At 35.4% G+C, this 14,505-nt stretch overlaps 2 protein-coding genes across 5 annotated transcripts in view; both read right to left on the reverse strand.

The window, feature by feature from the left end:
• Positions 1-14,505, reverse strand: part of LOC127876245 (uncharacterized) — a 49,928-nt gene that overhangs the window by 22,315 nt on the left and 13,108 nt on the right. The window contains exon 1 of one of the 4 annotated variants that reach the window (XM_052421322.1): positions 6,841-6,910. The exons of 1 other annotated variant lie outside the window; for it this stretch is intronic. The gene's annotated coding sequence lies outside the window, so the exon portion shown is untranslated. Of the gene's footprint in view, positions 1-478; positions 584-6,840; positions 6,911-14,505 lie in introns of those variants that run through there. 2 more of the 4 variants (XM_052421319.1, XM_052421320.1) reach the window with 2 other exon arrangements.
• Positions 7,081-9,695, reverse strand: LOC127876247 (uncharacterized). Its single transcript, XM_052421323.1, has 7 exons — positions 9,444-9,695; positions 9,135-9,300; positions 8,807-8,986; positions 8,554-8,694; positions 8,284-8,418; positions 7,989-8,147; positions 7,081-7,326 (listed from the first exon to the last, which is right to left on the reverse strand). The coding sequence occupies exons 1-5, from the start codon at positions 9,494-9,496 to the stop codon at positions 8,350-8,352; spliced, it is 609 nt and encodes a 202-aa protein (XP_052277283.1). The 5' UTR covers positions 9,497-9,695; the 3' UTR covers positions 7,081-7,326; positions 7,989-8,147; positions 8,284-8,349.

A 14,505-nucleotide genomic window follows, 5' to 3' on the forward strand; every position in this document is an offset into this window, starting at 1 on the left:
TCCATGGCATTCAGACCCGCAACATTTCATTTCCAATCTGAACTGTCTTTAAAAATTAGTCAGGTCCCAAGGTCTGGCACATTTGGGAATGTCTGAATGTCAGAAATGTGATCCCACCAGTCAAATCCTATTCTTGATTTCCAATTTCAGACCATTATTAATATTTAGCCCTGCATTGCTAGAATGCTTACGAAAAAGAGGATCATATTTATGTCTAACGAAAAAATGGATCATATTTGTGTCTATGTTAATATTTTTATTCAGAAAATAGGGTATGAAATCTTGAACATGATCTAAAGAAAAAAAACTTAGTTGATGGTTTTCTTATGTTGTCCGAATGTATCATATCCGAATAAAACTTTCACAGCATCAATGTTTAGAAAAAGTAAATACAATACTTTTCAATAACAAAGAACATTGTATAAACTGCAAAGCTTCTAAAAACTCAATAGAAAACTTAAAAAGACTGTTTAAATACTTATTACTTTTGACGTTCTTCGTTCTTAGATATCGTTCGCTTTTACAGCCGTTTTCGTCTGCACCATGTACAACGTTACACCGAAATGAGTACAAGTTTAAAACTAAAAACCAATCACTACGTGCCAAAATTCTGGAAGCGGTAACCAAAACTCTTTTTGGACGTTTCCACTGCCGCGACGTCATCAGAGCAAACCCATCCGCTTTTATAAATAAATTGTGTCCGTTTGATTCGTTTAGCGAAATTCGGAGCATTTTTCTACTAATTCAAACGTGTATAGCTCATGAAAAAAATCCGTGCCACTACCTCTGGTGCTTACCTTAACTGTATAACATAGCAAAGTTGCCATGTTATAGAATCATAATTCATAATTTGCATGTCACATTCATAAAACCTGGATTATTCGGTATCTGCATGCACAAAATATGAAAACAGTGCTACATACATCCGTTATTATACTAAAAAGACATTTCGCTAAACTGAATCATGTGGGTTCGATCAAGTATAGAAGCAATAGCCCGACAATATTAACCAGGCACTGACCATTATGCATACATTTATTTAATTATTGTTACAGATAATCCGTACTAAAATGATATAAATCGACCGAAGCGTACCTCAATAATTGGTAAAAGCTTAATAAACTTGTGTAAAACGTGTACGAACAACCCTAAAAGCAAATATCGGCATCAATTCAAGTTTATAATTTATGTTAAACAAGTTCCGATTACCAGATAAATGTTTACAAGCTAAAGCATAGCTTGTTTGACAAAAATACAGATACATGTCTTTCCTATTTTACGTATACGTATATATAGAATGCCTCCACGTATTTATTTGCTTTACTTTACATAATTATTCGAACAGGTCAATACAATATACACTTGGAGACACTTCTTACGCATCACTTTTCAATCTTGAATATCTCAGTCACGAGAAAAGATATTGATTTAAAATTTTACATACGATCATTTGAATACGTTCTATGCAAGCTCACGATAAAATCATTCATCCGTGACGATTGGACGCTTTAGCACGTGGGTTAGGTGTGGTTCTATATTTTTGCACGTGAAAATGTTGAAACGCGATTAAATTCTAGTTTTATTTCAATTTAATTATTTTAGGTGGGTTCTTACATAAGGAAAACATAACATTAATAAACAATAAAGCTCGTATGAATATTCAGGAGCGCAATAGCGCACTTAACATTTTACAGGCTACCTTTCCCACTTGCTAAAGCGTCCGATCGTCACGGATGAATGATTTTATTGTTAGCTTGCACACACTGTAGTCAAATGATCACATGTGTAATTTTAAATAAAAATATTTACTCATTACTGAAATATGTAAGTTTTAAAAGTGTTGCGTTAGAAAAATCACCAAGTGTAGTAAAAGGCGATATACAATTTAATCCAATTTAATTTCAATTTCATAATTCTAGGTAAGTTTTTACACAAGAACAACATAACATTAATTTAAGAAAAACATTATGGCTCGTATGAATATTCGCGAGCGAAATTGCTCAATCGGCATGTTGCAAGCCGGTCATTTATTAAGACGTGTAATTTTATGCGTTTTATTTTCACATTGTTATTACTTAACGTTGTACGAGTCTGCGAATTTGACTTTTGAAGTGACGTTTTTAATTTGTTAAGTTTTACATTTTGTTGTTTTTCAATTTCAATAAAATTTTCAGGATTTATCAGATATGTGTTGAATTATTTTTGGTCCAAATTTCAACACAATCCGGTCAAAAATAAGGGAGCTCTATTGATATGATTAAGTTAGTGTTAGAAGTGTCTCCAAGTGTACAGCAATCAGTCGTATAAAGTTCTTTCTGTCCGTTCCGCCCACTACTGCACCTACAGAAACTATTTTTGTTTGGGGGGTGGGGGGTTGGTTCCACTTTAGCTTTTTATCAACCATGCACTGCATTGATTACTAAGCGAAAATTCAAGAAAAAAATCATTCACAGAGCTCGTATGATTCGTATGAGAAAGACGAAAATGGTCTGTGGCATTGTACCTTGTGTAGAACTTCAAAGTTTGACAACCCTTATGCTCGTGGGCACGAGATACATGTACCTGCTAAAACCACCGATCACTATCGTCATGCCTCTTGTAAGTACAAACATGTATGTTTGAATCAATTATATTTTTCTACTAATTTAACATACAGTTCGACGAAGCGGTACACGCGACTTATGTTGTATCATAATTTTTATATAAGATTAGATTTTCTCATTCATGATCGGCTTTGTTTATGCGCATGTTCTTTAGTGTTTACGGTGATTCAGATGGTGTGGTTAATTGTATTTATCAATAGCCCAGTAAATTATGGAAAGTAATAAACATCATTTCTTAAGATTGACAAGCTGTATCCCTTGTGTATTTCGTGTGTTCGATAAAAGCGCAAAAATGTGACTCCTTATAGAAGGCTACGTCGCGCGCACGAACAACTCGCATGTTTTGAAAACCAAATAAAAATTCTTTGTAGTGCAGAAAACTTTGAAATCGTTAAATTAAATTTATAAAATAGGTGAGAGAATGTTGAGATTTATTTTACATAAAAACGTAGCGTGTTTTCGAAAAATATGGCGATATTACTCTAGAAAAGTAATAGGAACGAACAAAAACGCTGCATATAGTTCTTGTTATCGTCCTTTGGATACGCTGAAGTTTAAGGGTACAGGGGACAACTCTGCAACACCTTATTTATTTTGCATGCATTTTTCATCAAACTTTCACAGAATATCGGATAGTTCCCGAATGTTACAAATTCTTGTTGTTTTGTAGCCCAGAAGCACATTGATGCTTTAACAAGAACATCATTAAAATCTCAGAAGCCGCTTCAAAAAATCGTTGCCAACAAACTGCACAAGGATAATGCATTGGGAATCAATCTGCTGAAGGCCGCCTACCACATTGGGAAAAGGGTGCTGCCGAAGAAAGAGTTCAGACATCACTTAGAGTATGCCAATGCAGTGGGCGCAGATTATAGTGCGATCTTGTCAGAAAGTGCTCGAATCACATACTGTAGTAACAAAAGTGTGACTGAACTACAAAATGCAATAAGTGACGTCATTTTAGTGGACCGAATAACAAACATTCAAAGATCTGAAGTATTTTCTCTGGTTCTTGATGAAAGAAGAACAATGCTAATAAGAAAAGAATGTTGATGTATACACAGAGTGTAGATGAAGACGGACTAAATACTCATTCTTATCAAACAAACAGATCAAAAGTGGGTCAGCATGTGCCGAAAACATTGTGGCGTTAGTGTTAAACGAGCTGAAACAGAAAAACCTTGACATCTCGAAAATGGTCTGAATTGGCACTGACGGTGCTAGTGTGATGACTGGTAAGAAAGATGGGGTAGTGGCCATGCTTCATCAACATTCCTCGGCACTGGTTGGGGATGCACTGTGTGGCCCACCCCATTGCACTAGCAACATCCCAGTCAGCCAGGGATCTACCTTAATTGAAGTGCTATTCCAGAACCATTAGCAACATCTTCAGGTATTTTCATAATTCAGCCCTGGGATCAAACCGTCTGCGGGATATACAGCAAATTCTGAAATTACCAGAGCTAAAGTTTACTGAACATAATTCTGGGAGGTGGTTCAGTATGGAAGGTGCTGTAGGAGCCATAAACAGGGGCTATCCTGCTCTTGCCACGTGTCTTGAGAGGCTGTTATAGATACGACTGCGAAGGGCCTGTTCAGCAAAGTGTCCCAATACAAATTCATCGCCATCACACATATGCTCATGGATGTGTTGCCATTCATTGGAAGGCTGTCGAAGGACTTCCAGAACGACAGTCTGGACTTCTCTAAGGTGATTCTCTTGTTTACAGCACATGTGCTAGTCTCAAGGACTTGCATGATGTTCCTGGAAATTCGTAACCGAGTTGGAGGAATTCACAGTTAATTGTGATGGTGACACCATGTACAGTCGGCCAGTATCAAAATCAAGTAGTGAAGCTGTAAGATTCAGAATCCAAAACAACAACAAGTTTGAATAATTTGAAGATAGTGATGATGAAGAGGAGGATGAAGTTGATGATTGCAGCTTGAAACCCATTCTTAAATATTACCAGCAACAAAAAGACTGTCACCAAGACATTCGGTAATTACATAGAAATGGTTGTTGAAAACATTCAAGACAAGTTTCAGGACCCTCAGGTTCTGAATGCCATGGATGTCCTTGTGGGTTGGTTTACAGTCAACTCGTCCTTAAGTCAACTCGTTCCGTGGTCAAGTCGTCCCAAATTTTGATCAACTCGTCCCCAAATCAACTCGTCCCATTGTCAACTCGTACCTTATTCAAACTTTTAATTTGGCAATGAGCTAGAGACGCGTTATTTATGCAAAAACATAAATAAGAAACACATCGATAGAGTTTAACATAGCATTTTTATTTCTAAACTTTCCCAAAATAACAAAGTTTAACACCATGGACACAATGACACATCTGTTTAGTTAAAAACAGCATTTGTAATTCAATACTTTCACATCAAAAACAAAGTTGTACAACATGGACAGTTTACAGTTGATTACATAAATAAGAAACACATCAATAGAGTATAACACGTAGATCTACATCATTTTTACATCGCAACTTTCACAAAATAACAAAGTTTTACACCATATACACAATGACATATCTGTTTAGCAAAGAATCAGCATTTTTAAATCGATACTTTCACATAAAAAACAAAGTTGTACAACATTGACAGTTTACAGTTAACTACATAAATAAGAAACACATCAATAGAGTTTAATACGGCATTTTTATTTCACAAAATAACAAAGTTTTACACCAATGACACAATGACACATCTGTTTAGTTCAAAACAGCATTTCTAAATAAATACTTTCACATAAAAACAAAGTTGAACACTATGAACAGTTAACACGCACACATGTTTTTTTTTCACGCACATGGCTTGTATTTCGTGCCGAGATGCTTCAGCAGTCCAGTCGCGTACCCTTCGCCTCGTCTGTACAATGTCCACAGCCGGGATATCTGCCCTTGCATTAAGGTTTGCTGGCGTCGCTGGTACCTAGTGTAGTGTTTTTTCTAGGCCGTTTAAGCGTGGCGAATCGCCATGCCCCTTTTTAGTAGCGCCACGCTGCCCCTTTCAAAGCCATTTAGCGCCACGCTGCCCATTCCAAAGGCCGCCGTCTTGCCCTTTCATGAGCACCCGCTGTTTTCTGCCCTTTTTGATTACAATCTTAATTGCCCCTTGACCAAATTTCTAAGCCGACTAGTATCAGAGTATGGCCTCCGAGGCAGCGCGTTTGTGAATTAGTCATGCGTGAATAACCCCATGTCAGTATCAATCGATATGTTATACCACTAATCGGTCGGTAATGTGTACTCCTCCACGATAAAATCGTGGACTGTTACTTCGGAGACTTTTAATGAAAAGCTCGATGTTATCCTCGTGGCAATTGTGCAATTCATACATAATTCAGTTATATCAAAACATATATTTTCCCCATAGTTACATTTAAAAACACCACCAAATTAATTATTTATCGATATCGTCTTTAAGATAATTAATTATTGAATTAATTACTGAGACGTTTACTAATTAAACAAAATGCGAATCGCGTATAAGGCGGACGTATTAGACGATTTTACGTTGCTATGCGCACCTGGCGCTTGCATCATTTGACATTTTAACAACATGTCGGACGTACATAATTAAATTGTGACTCGGAAAACATGGCAAATAACGTTGTTAACGATCGAATTAACGATGGAGATTATACATTTAGAAGGAATTAATGAAATGTCTGTGATAATCAACGATGCATAAAAATGTTTAAGATAGCAACAACATACTTATTTGTAATATACTCAGTGGTTGTATCACGACATTTCACGGAAATGAGTGCTTGCCATATTGTTAGCGATCAGTTTACTCGCAATATTAAACATCTGACAAGATTATCGTTAGAAATGGGATAAGACAAACATGGTTTCATTTATATGTTAGTGGATCTGAGTATAATCAGATTCATATGCATATATTGCTTTATTATGTTTGTCGTGCTGAAACATTATGGAACTTAATAGATGTACATTGCAAGGTAAATATATTACTATAAATCAAAGTAAGTTAAATACATCAATTACTATATACCATTAAATGTGATTGTATATATTTTAATTTTTTTCACAACTGCCTCTTATGCGATTACATGTTTCTCCCTCATTCAGGTATTCACGGAATGTTTTTGCCCTTTTTGCCTAAACTGCGCGCTAAAATGCCCTGTTTGAAAGTAATGCGCCATGCCCCTTTGCCCTCCTTGGAAAAACACTAGTTGCAGCTCCATAACAAGCTGGACGTACCTCAGAGCGATCTTTGCCTCGTCCGCTAGAAGCCGCAGAAGCAGATAAAAATGGAGGAGCAGTCCCAGCTTTCCCATTAGACGTCTGTGCCAACCTAAATATAAATTTGAGTTAGTAGTTAGCAATTATTATGAGAAGGCAATATCATCTTTAATAGATATAGAAAGCCTTATGACAAAGTCGTAGGATATAAATATGTTTATTTAAATATGGGTATACATTAATTAAGTAGTTACCTTCAACGTCATTGTTGGTGCGAATGCTCATGCCATACACCGACCAACAAGGAACAGGCCAAGTTGAAGACCTGAACCATGTTAAACGCATATACTCCAATAGGCCGTCAAAACGGCGAGGTGCGATGTCAGCAAGGGCGTCGAAAACCTCGGTTATGTGTTCCGACGGCAGAAACGGAAGCCACAGCAGTTTCCGTATGTACGCGTAGGTTTCGCGTTTTGAAGAATACTCGGTAGCGAGTCCTTTTGCCTAAAATAAAAAGTTAACAATTAAATTAACTGCTCAACAGTTATAATAACTAGACGACAGTATTATTATGTATATATTTTCATAACATCTTAAAGGGATCTTTTCACGCTTTGGTAAATTGACAAAATTGAAAAAAGTTGTTTCAGATTCGCAAATTTTCGTTTTAGTTATGATATTTGTGAGGAAACAGTAATACTGAACATTTACCATGGTCTAATATAGCCATTATATGCATCTTTTGACGATTTTAAAACCTAAAAATTATAAAGCGTTGCAACGCGAAACGATTGAATAATTTGGAGAGTTCTGTTTTTGTCGTTAAGTTTTGTGAAACTACGAAGATTGCTTATATAAGGTATAAAATACGTCTACTAAGTGTACTCGGCGGAATAGCTCAGTAGGCTAAAGCGCTTTTACTTCAGGACTCTGGCAGGACTCCAGGGGTCACTGGTTCGAAACCTGGTCCGGGCAATGTTCTTTTCCTTTTTTTAATTTTATTCTTGATTTTTTACTGGAGCTTTTACGATCCAATGTTTACATTTATCGTTATAAAGCATTTAATGAATAAGTTAAAAAATGCCAAAATCTGTGAAAAGGCACCTTTAATACAAACCTTAATGAAAAGTATGTAGAAATAATAACAAATAACCAATACAATATACCTGCACATGGCGCCAAACTGCTTGTCCCCAATGGAATGCGCATCCATGTATCTTTGCGTTTTCACCAAACACGTATCGTATTGCCTTCCACGTTGCCTTTTCAAAGTCGACCACGAACTCCTCTACCTCCACCTGTCGGTCTAGGAGGCGGCCAATTTTCTGACGAAAATAAACACATTATATTATTTGAATGATAAATTCATATTTTCGCAACGTCATAATGTCATTAGCAAAACAACAAACATAACTAAAGGGTGTTTTTACATTTCAAGTTACTAGCAAATTAAATGCTAACCTGCAGAACCTTGACGTAGTCTACAGTTCGTCGACCAGTCATCAGGACAAAGACGAGGGGGACCTGTTAAGCACAATTGCCTCTTCTCGCGAAGGCGTGAACGCTCAAAAGATTGTCGAAGGGTTTTCGCACAACCTGAAATTGAGATATTCATCAAATGCTATGTTAACATATTTTTACCTAAATCGTTTGTTAAAATTATGTTTAAGTACTTTTTTACCAGATTTATAAGTAGTTTTTATTTAAAGAATTAAGTCAATATGTAATTACCTTAAATGTGCCGTCTAAGTACCATCTCAGAGAGGTCTTAAGCAGGCGCAGGTGTTCATAAGTGGCAAAGATTAAGTGCCTCATTCCACCAACCCGAATCTCGCCTTTAAAAAACCCTTCAGGAATGTAGTCCTTTTGCAACTTAAATAGAAAATAAAATTCCATTTAATTGCAGTCAATGTTTGAACTTGTTTAATTTTTGAAAGCCTGACTCTCATAAATTAAAGCTATAACTAATTAATAATTTAATAACCTCAAAGTAAATAGTCTGTGGATCTTCTAGGCGGAGACGCTGGCGTTTTCTGTTTACCCCCCGCATGATATGGTCAAGTTTAGGGTGCTCAATGTATGTTGATGTGATAACCTCGCTCGCTACGTTCTCAACAATACCACTGGCTGCGGAGAAAATTTGCTGACTTGCATATTGGGTGGCCTGCAAATACATGAATATATTATGCAATTCGTCAATCTCGTTCTAAAAGTTATCTAACCTCTGTTTATGACAAGTTACGTCCTTTCGAAAAGTGAACAATTATCAATCAGAATAACTATGACATTTATTTTATTTAACAATATCGCACCTTCTGCGTAATGATGATTTTATTCTTTTTGGATGAATCAGGTGCGTGATTGTGGTTCAGTCGGCCCTGCTTGAATCCGTCTTTGGTTTGTCTGACACGCGCTGGACATTTTTTTTGTTTTGTTTCGCACGCTACACACCCAAAGAGTACCAGTATTCTGTTGCTCCTGAATAATAAATGGTACATATTAGAGACGGATAATAAAATATAAAAATTAAATAATGCATGCTTATCGTACAAATAATAAAATATAAAAATTAAATAATGCACTCTATACGCAAAGGGAAATAAGGGAAAGTCGCACGATACCTGTTCATGAAAGGGCGTGTCTTCTGTCGCCATGAAGTCGGTACCGCTGTCATCTAACACCGACATGGCATGGAAGGAGAAGTTATTTTACGGATCAATGTATATATTTTTGTCAATGGGACTTAATAATTGGATTTGTTTTCTTGAACATTTTGTAACTAGGATTGTCCAGGGACATGTCCAGGGACATATATAACATTATTCTCCTTTAGCGTCCGTGGATTATCCGATTATCATATAATTTTATCCACTATATCTTCAAGTCAACATGAAACAATGTATGAAAAGGAATACAAGAGCTTGAATAGGCGTGCAACGCATGTTCACATGTATATCATTTGCTCATCGTATTGATTTTGGTTAATTGATGTAATGTTACCAATTTCATATTTACGCATTGTAGGATGGAATATATGAAACAACCATGTGTCATAAGAATTACACAATTAATCTCATTCGTAATCATACAAGACAAGTATTGATGCAAAGCATCAAAGGGCGTCAGGAATTTCAGTGTAAAAGGCACTCAAGGAAGTTACATGGAACGATTTTTTTTCTACTGTAAATATTAATTTATTGGCCGATTAATTTAAACAAAATAGAAAAAGATACTGGTATAACCATTATCCATAATTTTGTGTTATAACCCCCAAATAACCATTATTTATAATGTTGTGTTATAACCCCCAAATAACCATTCTCTATGATTTTGTGTTGTAACCCCCAAATATTTCATAGTTCATTTTATTTACATTGGTTTCCTTTTTAGTGGCATCCGTGTTCAGTTTACATTAATGGAACAGAACTGAGTAGGTTTTAAAAAATCTTCTTCATCTTGTAAGCGTAATTTCATATTTTTCTCAACTTCAAGGGGAGATGATTCTGAACTTATTCTTACGTTGCTCATTTACGATAGGGGTTGTGTACTCATTGATATGAAAACACTGTAAAAGTTTGAAAAAAAATGAAAGAAAACTGTAAATTGCATGAAGAAGCTACATTTCACAATACTTTGGAATTCAGTAAAAGATAATTATAGATTTATTGCTCGTATAGTCATCATTTTCAATAGGGTTCGAGTAATACTGATATAAAAACACTTAAGAAGTTTGGAAAGATTCAGACTAAAGTTGTGAAATCTTTTAAACAAGTGGAAATTGTTTATTTTGTCAAATTTAATAGGAAATAAATTCTGGACTTATTGTCCCGATGTTTCTCATTTTTAATGAGGAGAAAATGCTCATTGATATGAAGACACTGTAAGTTTAGAAAGAATCTGCTGAAAAATGTTGACATAATCACCTAACCAAGCAGTTTTTCACTTTTATTTTTAAATTATAAGAGACATAATTCTGGACTTATGGTCCGATATTGCTTATATAGAGAGTTTGGGTTGGGTCTTCATTGATAAAAAAAACCTGTGCAAGTTTCGAACAATCGGATGAAAATTTTGGAACGATTTCAAAATTTCTCAAATTCTAAGGAAGATTACTATGGACGTAATGGTCGGATATTGCTAAAGGACCCATACCACCTGGATAATACGTAATACGTCGCGCTCTATATGTGGTTCTGAAAAAAAAACTCCGAAAAGTGCTTTACTCTATAGAAACGGGTTGCTGGGACCCAGCTCCTCCTTGATAAGCGGCTGCTTCCTTTATCGCAACTAATTGTTACAATCAATAATACGTGTCGCGCTCTATATGTGGTAGGGATAGTACTAAGGGCCTATGATAGACAACCATAAAAATATATGGATACTATATGTGTTGTTTGCATTTATTTGTTAATATAAAAACACGTGTATTTTTTATAAGATATTTAAGTGATGTAAGAAATTTTAATTAACGTTGTCACCACGCGGCAACCATTAATTTTAATAAAATGTCCAATTGTAGTAAAATGGATTTTAAAATGTCTACATAAAATAAAGCTTTATTATATCTATTAACCTGACTGAAAAAAATGTCAGCCGCCGAACTGTTCCGTTCGTGCCGGAACACGGGATTTAACCGGGGGCCTTTAGATGATTGTTGCAGCCTTCAGTCTAACGCTCTCCCAACTGAGCTATTCCGGCTGACATCATTTATGTACTGCCATTTGGTGAAGTTGTGTATAGCGATCATTATTATAGGTCTATTAATAAACTAATACATTGTACGTTTTCGTACCACTCGCCTTCCAATAAACTTGCTTGCGCGATAGGTCGGCAAATATCGTACTACATTGATTCTCCACTAAATAAGCAAAATTGAAAACCACAAAATAAATATATTTTGATTATGTTTTGTTTTTATACAAAACCAGAAAGTTTCGCGTATTTGACCAGTCCCTGTGATCTTTCCCTTGTGATCAGTTGTGGATCAGTTATTAATTAAAACAATTAGCTTTGCATTATTGGCAATAAATGTTGTAATAAATATAATAGGCACAAATGCATTACTTATTTACACTAATTTACACAAAAAATCACCACTATGCAAGATATTCTTAAAACAAAAATATATACATTGATCCGTAAAATAACTTCTCCTCCCATAAGCGAAGAAAATGCATTATATACTAGTCGCCGCTCTCTAGAGCGACGCCAATAATGTGAATTCCAAACTGGTCAAACCCGAGTGCCGAAGTGGCACTTTTTTACGGTGCCGAACTAACGAAAAACGAATAACTTGTGACCACAAGTAACAACATTTTGACAACCGTATGCTTAGACAATTCAAGGGAAAAAACATTAAGAAAAAATAAGACATCATCTGTATGATTTCTGAAGACTTATAAACTGACCATTAAACACCTACTTCTGTATATTTCTTTTTGTCGGGGACGAGTTGACTCGGGTAGGGACGAGTTGACCAAAAAACAGGGACGAGATGACCAAAATGGGGACGAGTTGACCACGGGACGAGTTGACTTGGGGACGAGTTGACCGGCACCCCCTTGTGCCTAAATACATAAATGCTTCAACGTATGTCGCCATGTTTGGCAATGATGATTTTAAGATTCTTGTGAAGCAGTTCGAAAAGCATCTGTTGACTTCGGCTGAGTGTTTGAATGAGTACAGACAGTACAAGAACCTTGTTTCCGGTTCTTACAAAACAGAGACACTAGAGGCCATAACCAGAACAATCATAACGAAGTATCATGATGAGTTTCCCAACATAACCATCTTTTTGAGGTGTTGCACAGTTATTCGTATGAACAGCGTGAAGAGGCTTCTCAACACAAAACAGGATTGTGACAAGACTCCAAACCAGGACGAACAACAAAACTCTTGATGATCTTATGAGAATTTCGCAAGAGGGGCCAAGTATGAGTTCGACTTTTCACGCGCACTGAACAAATGAAAGGCTGAAAAAATCAGGAAACTTTACCAATAGAGTGATGAAAAAACAACAATAGTGTATATAATGACACCATTAGTGAGATACACGTCTATGTGACTGTTAAATTGCTTTGGATGTTTGCTTATACTATTCAACAGGTCAATAAAGTTTTTAATTGAAATTAAATTGACCAGTCGCCAAAGTATCGATCGCTCCGCCCACATTCTTCGATCAGCCAATCAGATATCGATTTTTCACACACCCCTCAGCAACGCTTATCTGGCCGCCATTTTGTCCGACAAACAAAGCGTATCGTACATATGGAATGGACGTAATTTTTAAGAGTTTACACAGATTTTATATCAAATGCATGATCATAACTGTTCGATCATTATTCAAAATTGTAGGTGCTATGCATACTTTATAAAAGGTTATTATTTTATCTTTATTTCTTGAACATCTGAACGAGTAATGAGAAAACAAACACAATAAATAGTGTAACCACACCAGTTGTGTGTTCTATAAAACGTGTTATACCGTTTGATGCACAATAATATTAAGCAATTTGGGCAACATAAAAATTGCCACACGTGCTTATTAATCTCAGCGTAATTGTCGATGATTAATAAATGACAGTATGTTGCGTGGATCTCAGAATGAATGAACATTAAGGCATTGTTAGGTACTGTACACAAGAAAAGAAATATTTAATTACTTAAATGATTTCCAATTATATATTTATTTTCTGCGGATCATAAACAATGGAAATCATTATAAATTGTTAACTTAAATATTGTTTTAACTAAAGTTAAAACAACAAAAAGGTGATTTCAACGCGGCTTAGCTAGCTTAAAGCGACTTCAAGTGTAAAATGTAAGGCTTATAATACAACAACAACAACAACATTTCTTAAACAACATATATTAATACGGAGAGAAATGTGAAAATTGCAATTAATATATAAGGGCCATCTTGCTATAAATAAACAAATGCATAATATGCTAAATGTATTCAATTCGAATGTTCGTGAACAGCACCGTAATACCAAAATTTCATTTTTCGATAGTGAAATGTAGCAGGTTAATTCCCATTAAACATAAATGAAATAAAATGCATATTAGATCTGTTAATGAAACCACGAAATTAGGCCTGTATTATATTATGGTTACAATCAAAATTTAATTTATATCTAAATTTAAAAAATCGTGTCTTTTTTAAAATAATACAATAAAACAAAGATCTAAACATTTTTAATAAACAAAAACCCATCATGATATGGATGTGTCATTTGCATTTAATAAAAATATTTTCAAAATTATATATGAATAGCAACCGGATTCACTGCCAGAAGGTTTTAATACAAGTTCAAAATCAATATGAAATAAATGCTCATTTTAACCACTGATTTTTCACCAACTTCCTATAATATGTATAAGAAACGTTTCTGATAGTTAACTCATTTATTTTGATTACGCCATTTCTCTCTAAAGCATTTATGATTGTATTAAAGTTGCAAAAAGCAGTTTAGTTTAGTGTGCGGCTTTAATAAAAAGAGCATGATACATCGTGACGTTACAAGTATAGTATTTCACTCACGTAATGCGCTATAATTGCGACCTGCTTGTCGGAGTTTTCTAATCACTAGACCACGTGACTATGTGGGCGGAGCGATCGATAATTTGGCGACTGGTCAATTGCTTTCTTACTGCAACATTTAGCATTTGTTATTTATCAAT

The sequence above is a fragment of the Dreissena polymorpha genome, chromosome 4 (assembly GCF_020536995.1).
Source record: "Dreissena polymorpha isolate Duluth1 chromosome 4, UMN_Dpol_1.0, whole genome shotgun sequence".
NCBI classification, from domain to species: domain Eukaryota; kingdom Metazoa; phylum Mollusca; class Bivalvia; order Myida; family Dreissenidae; genus Dreissena; species Dreissena polymorpha.

Coding starts and splice junctions, on each gene's coding strand:
- LOC127876247 (XM_052421323.1), bottom strand. CDS start 9,496: ATGACAGCGGTACCGACTTCATGGCGACAGAAGACACGCCCTTTCATG. Junction 8,987..9,134: donor AAATCATCATTACGCAGAAG/GTGCGATATTGT, acceptor ATGTATTTGCAG/GCCACCCAATATGCAAGTCA. Junction 8,695..8,806: donor CACAGACTATTTACTTTGAG/GTTATTAAATTA, acceptor TTTCTATTTAAG/TTGCAAAAGGACTACATTCC.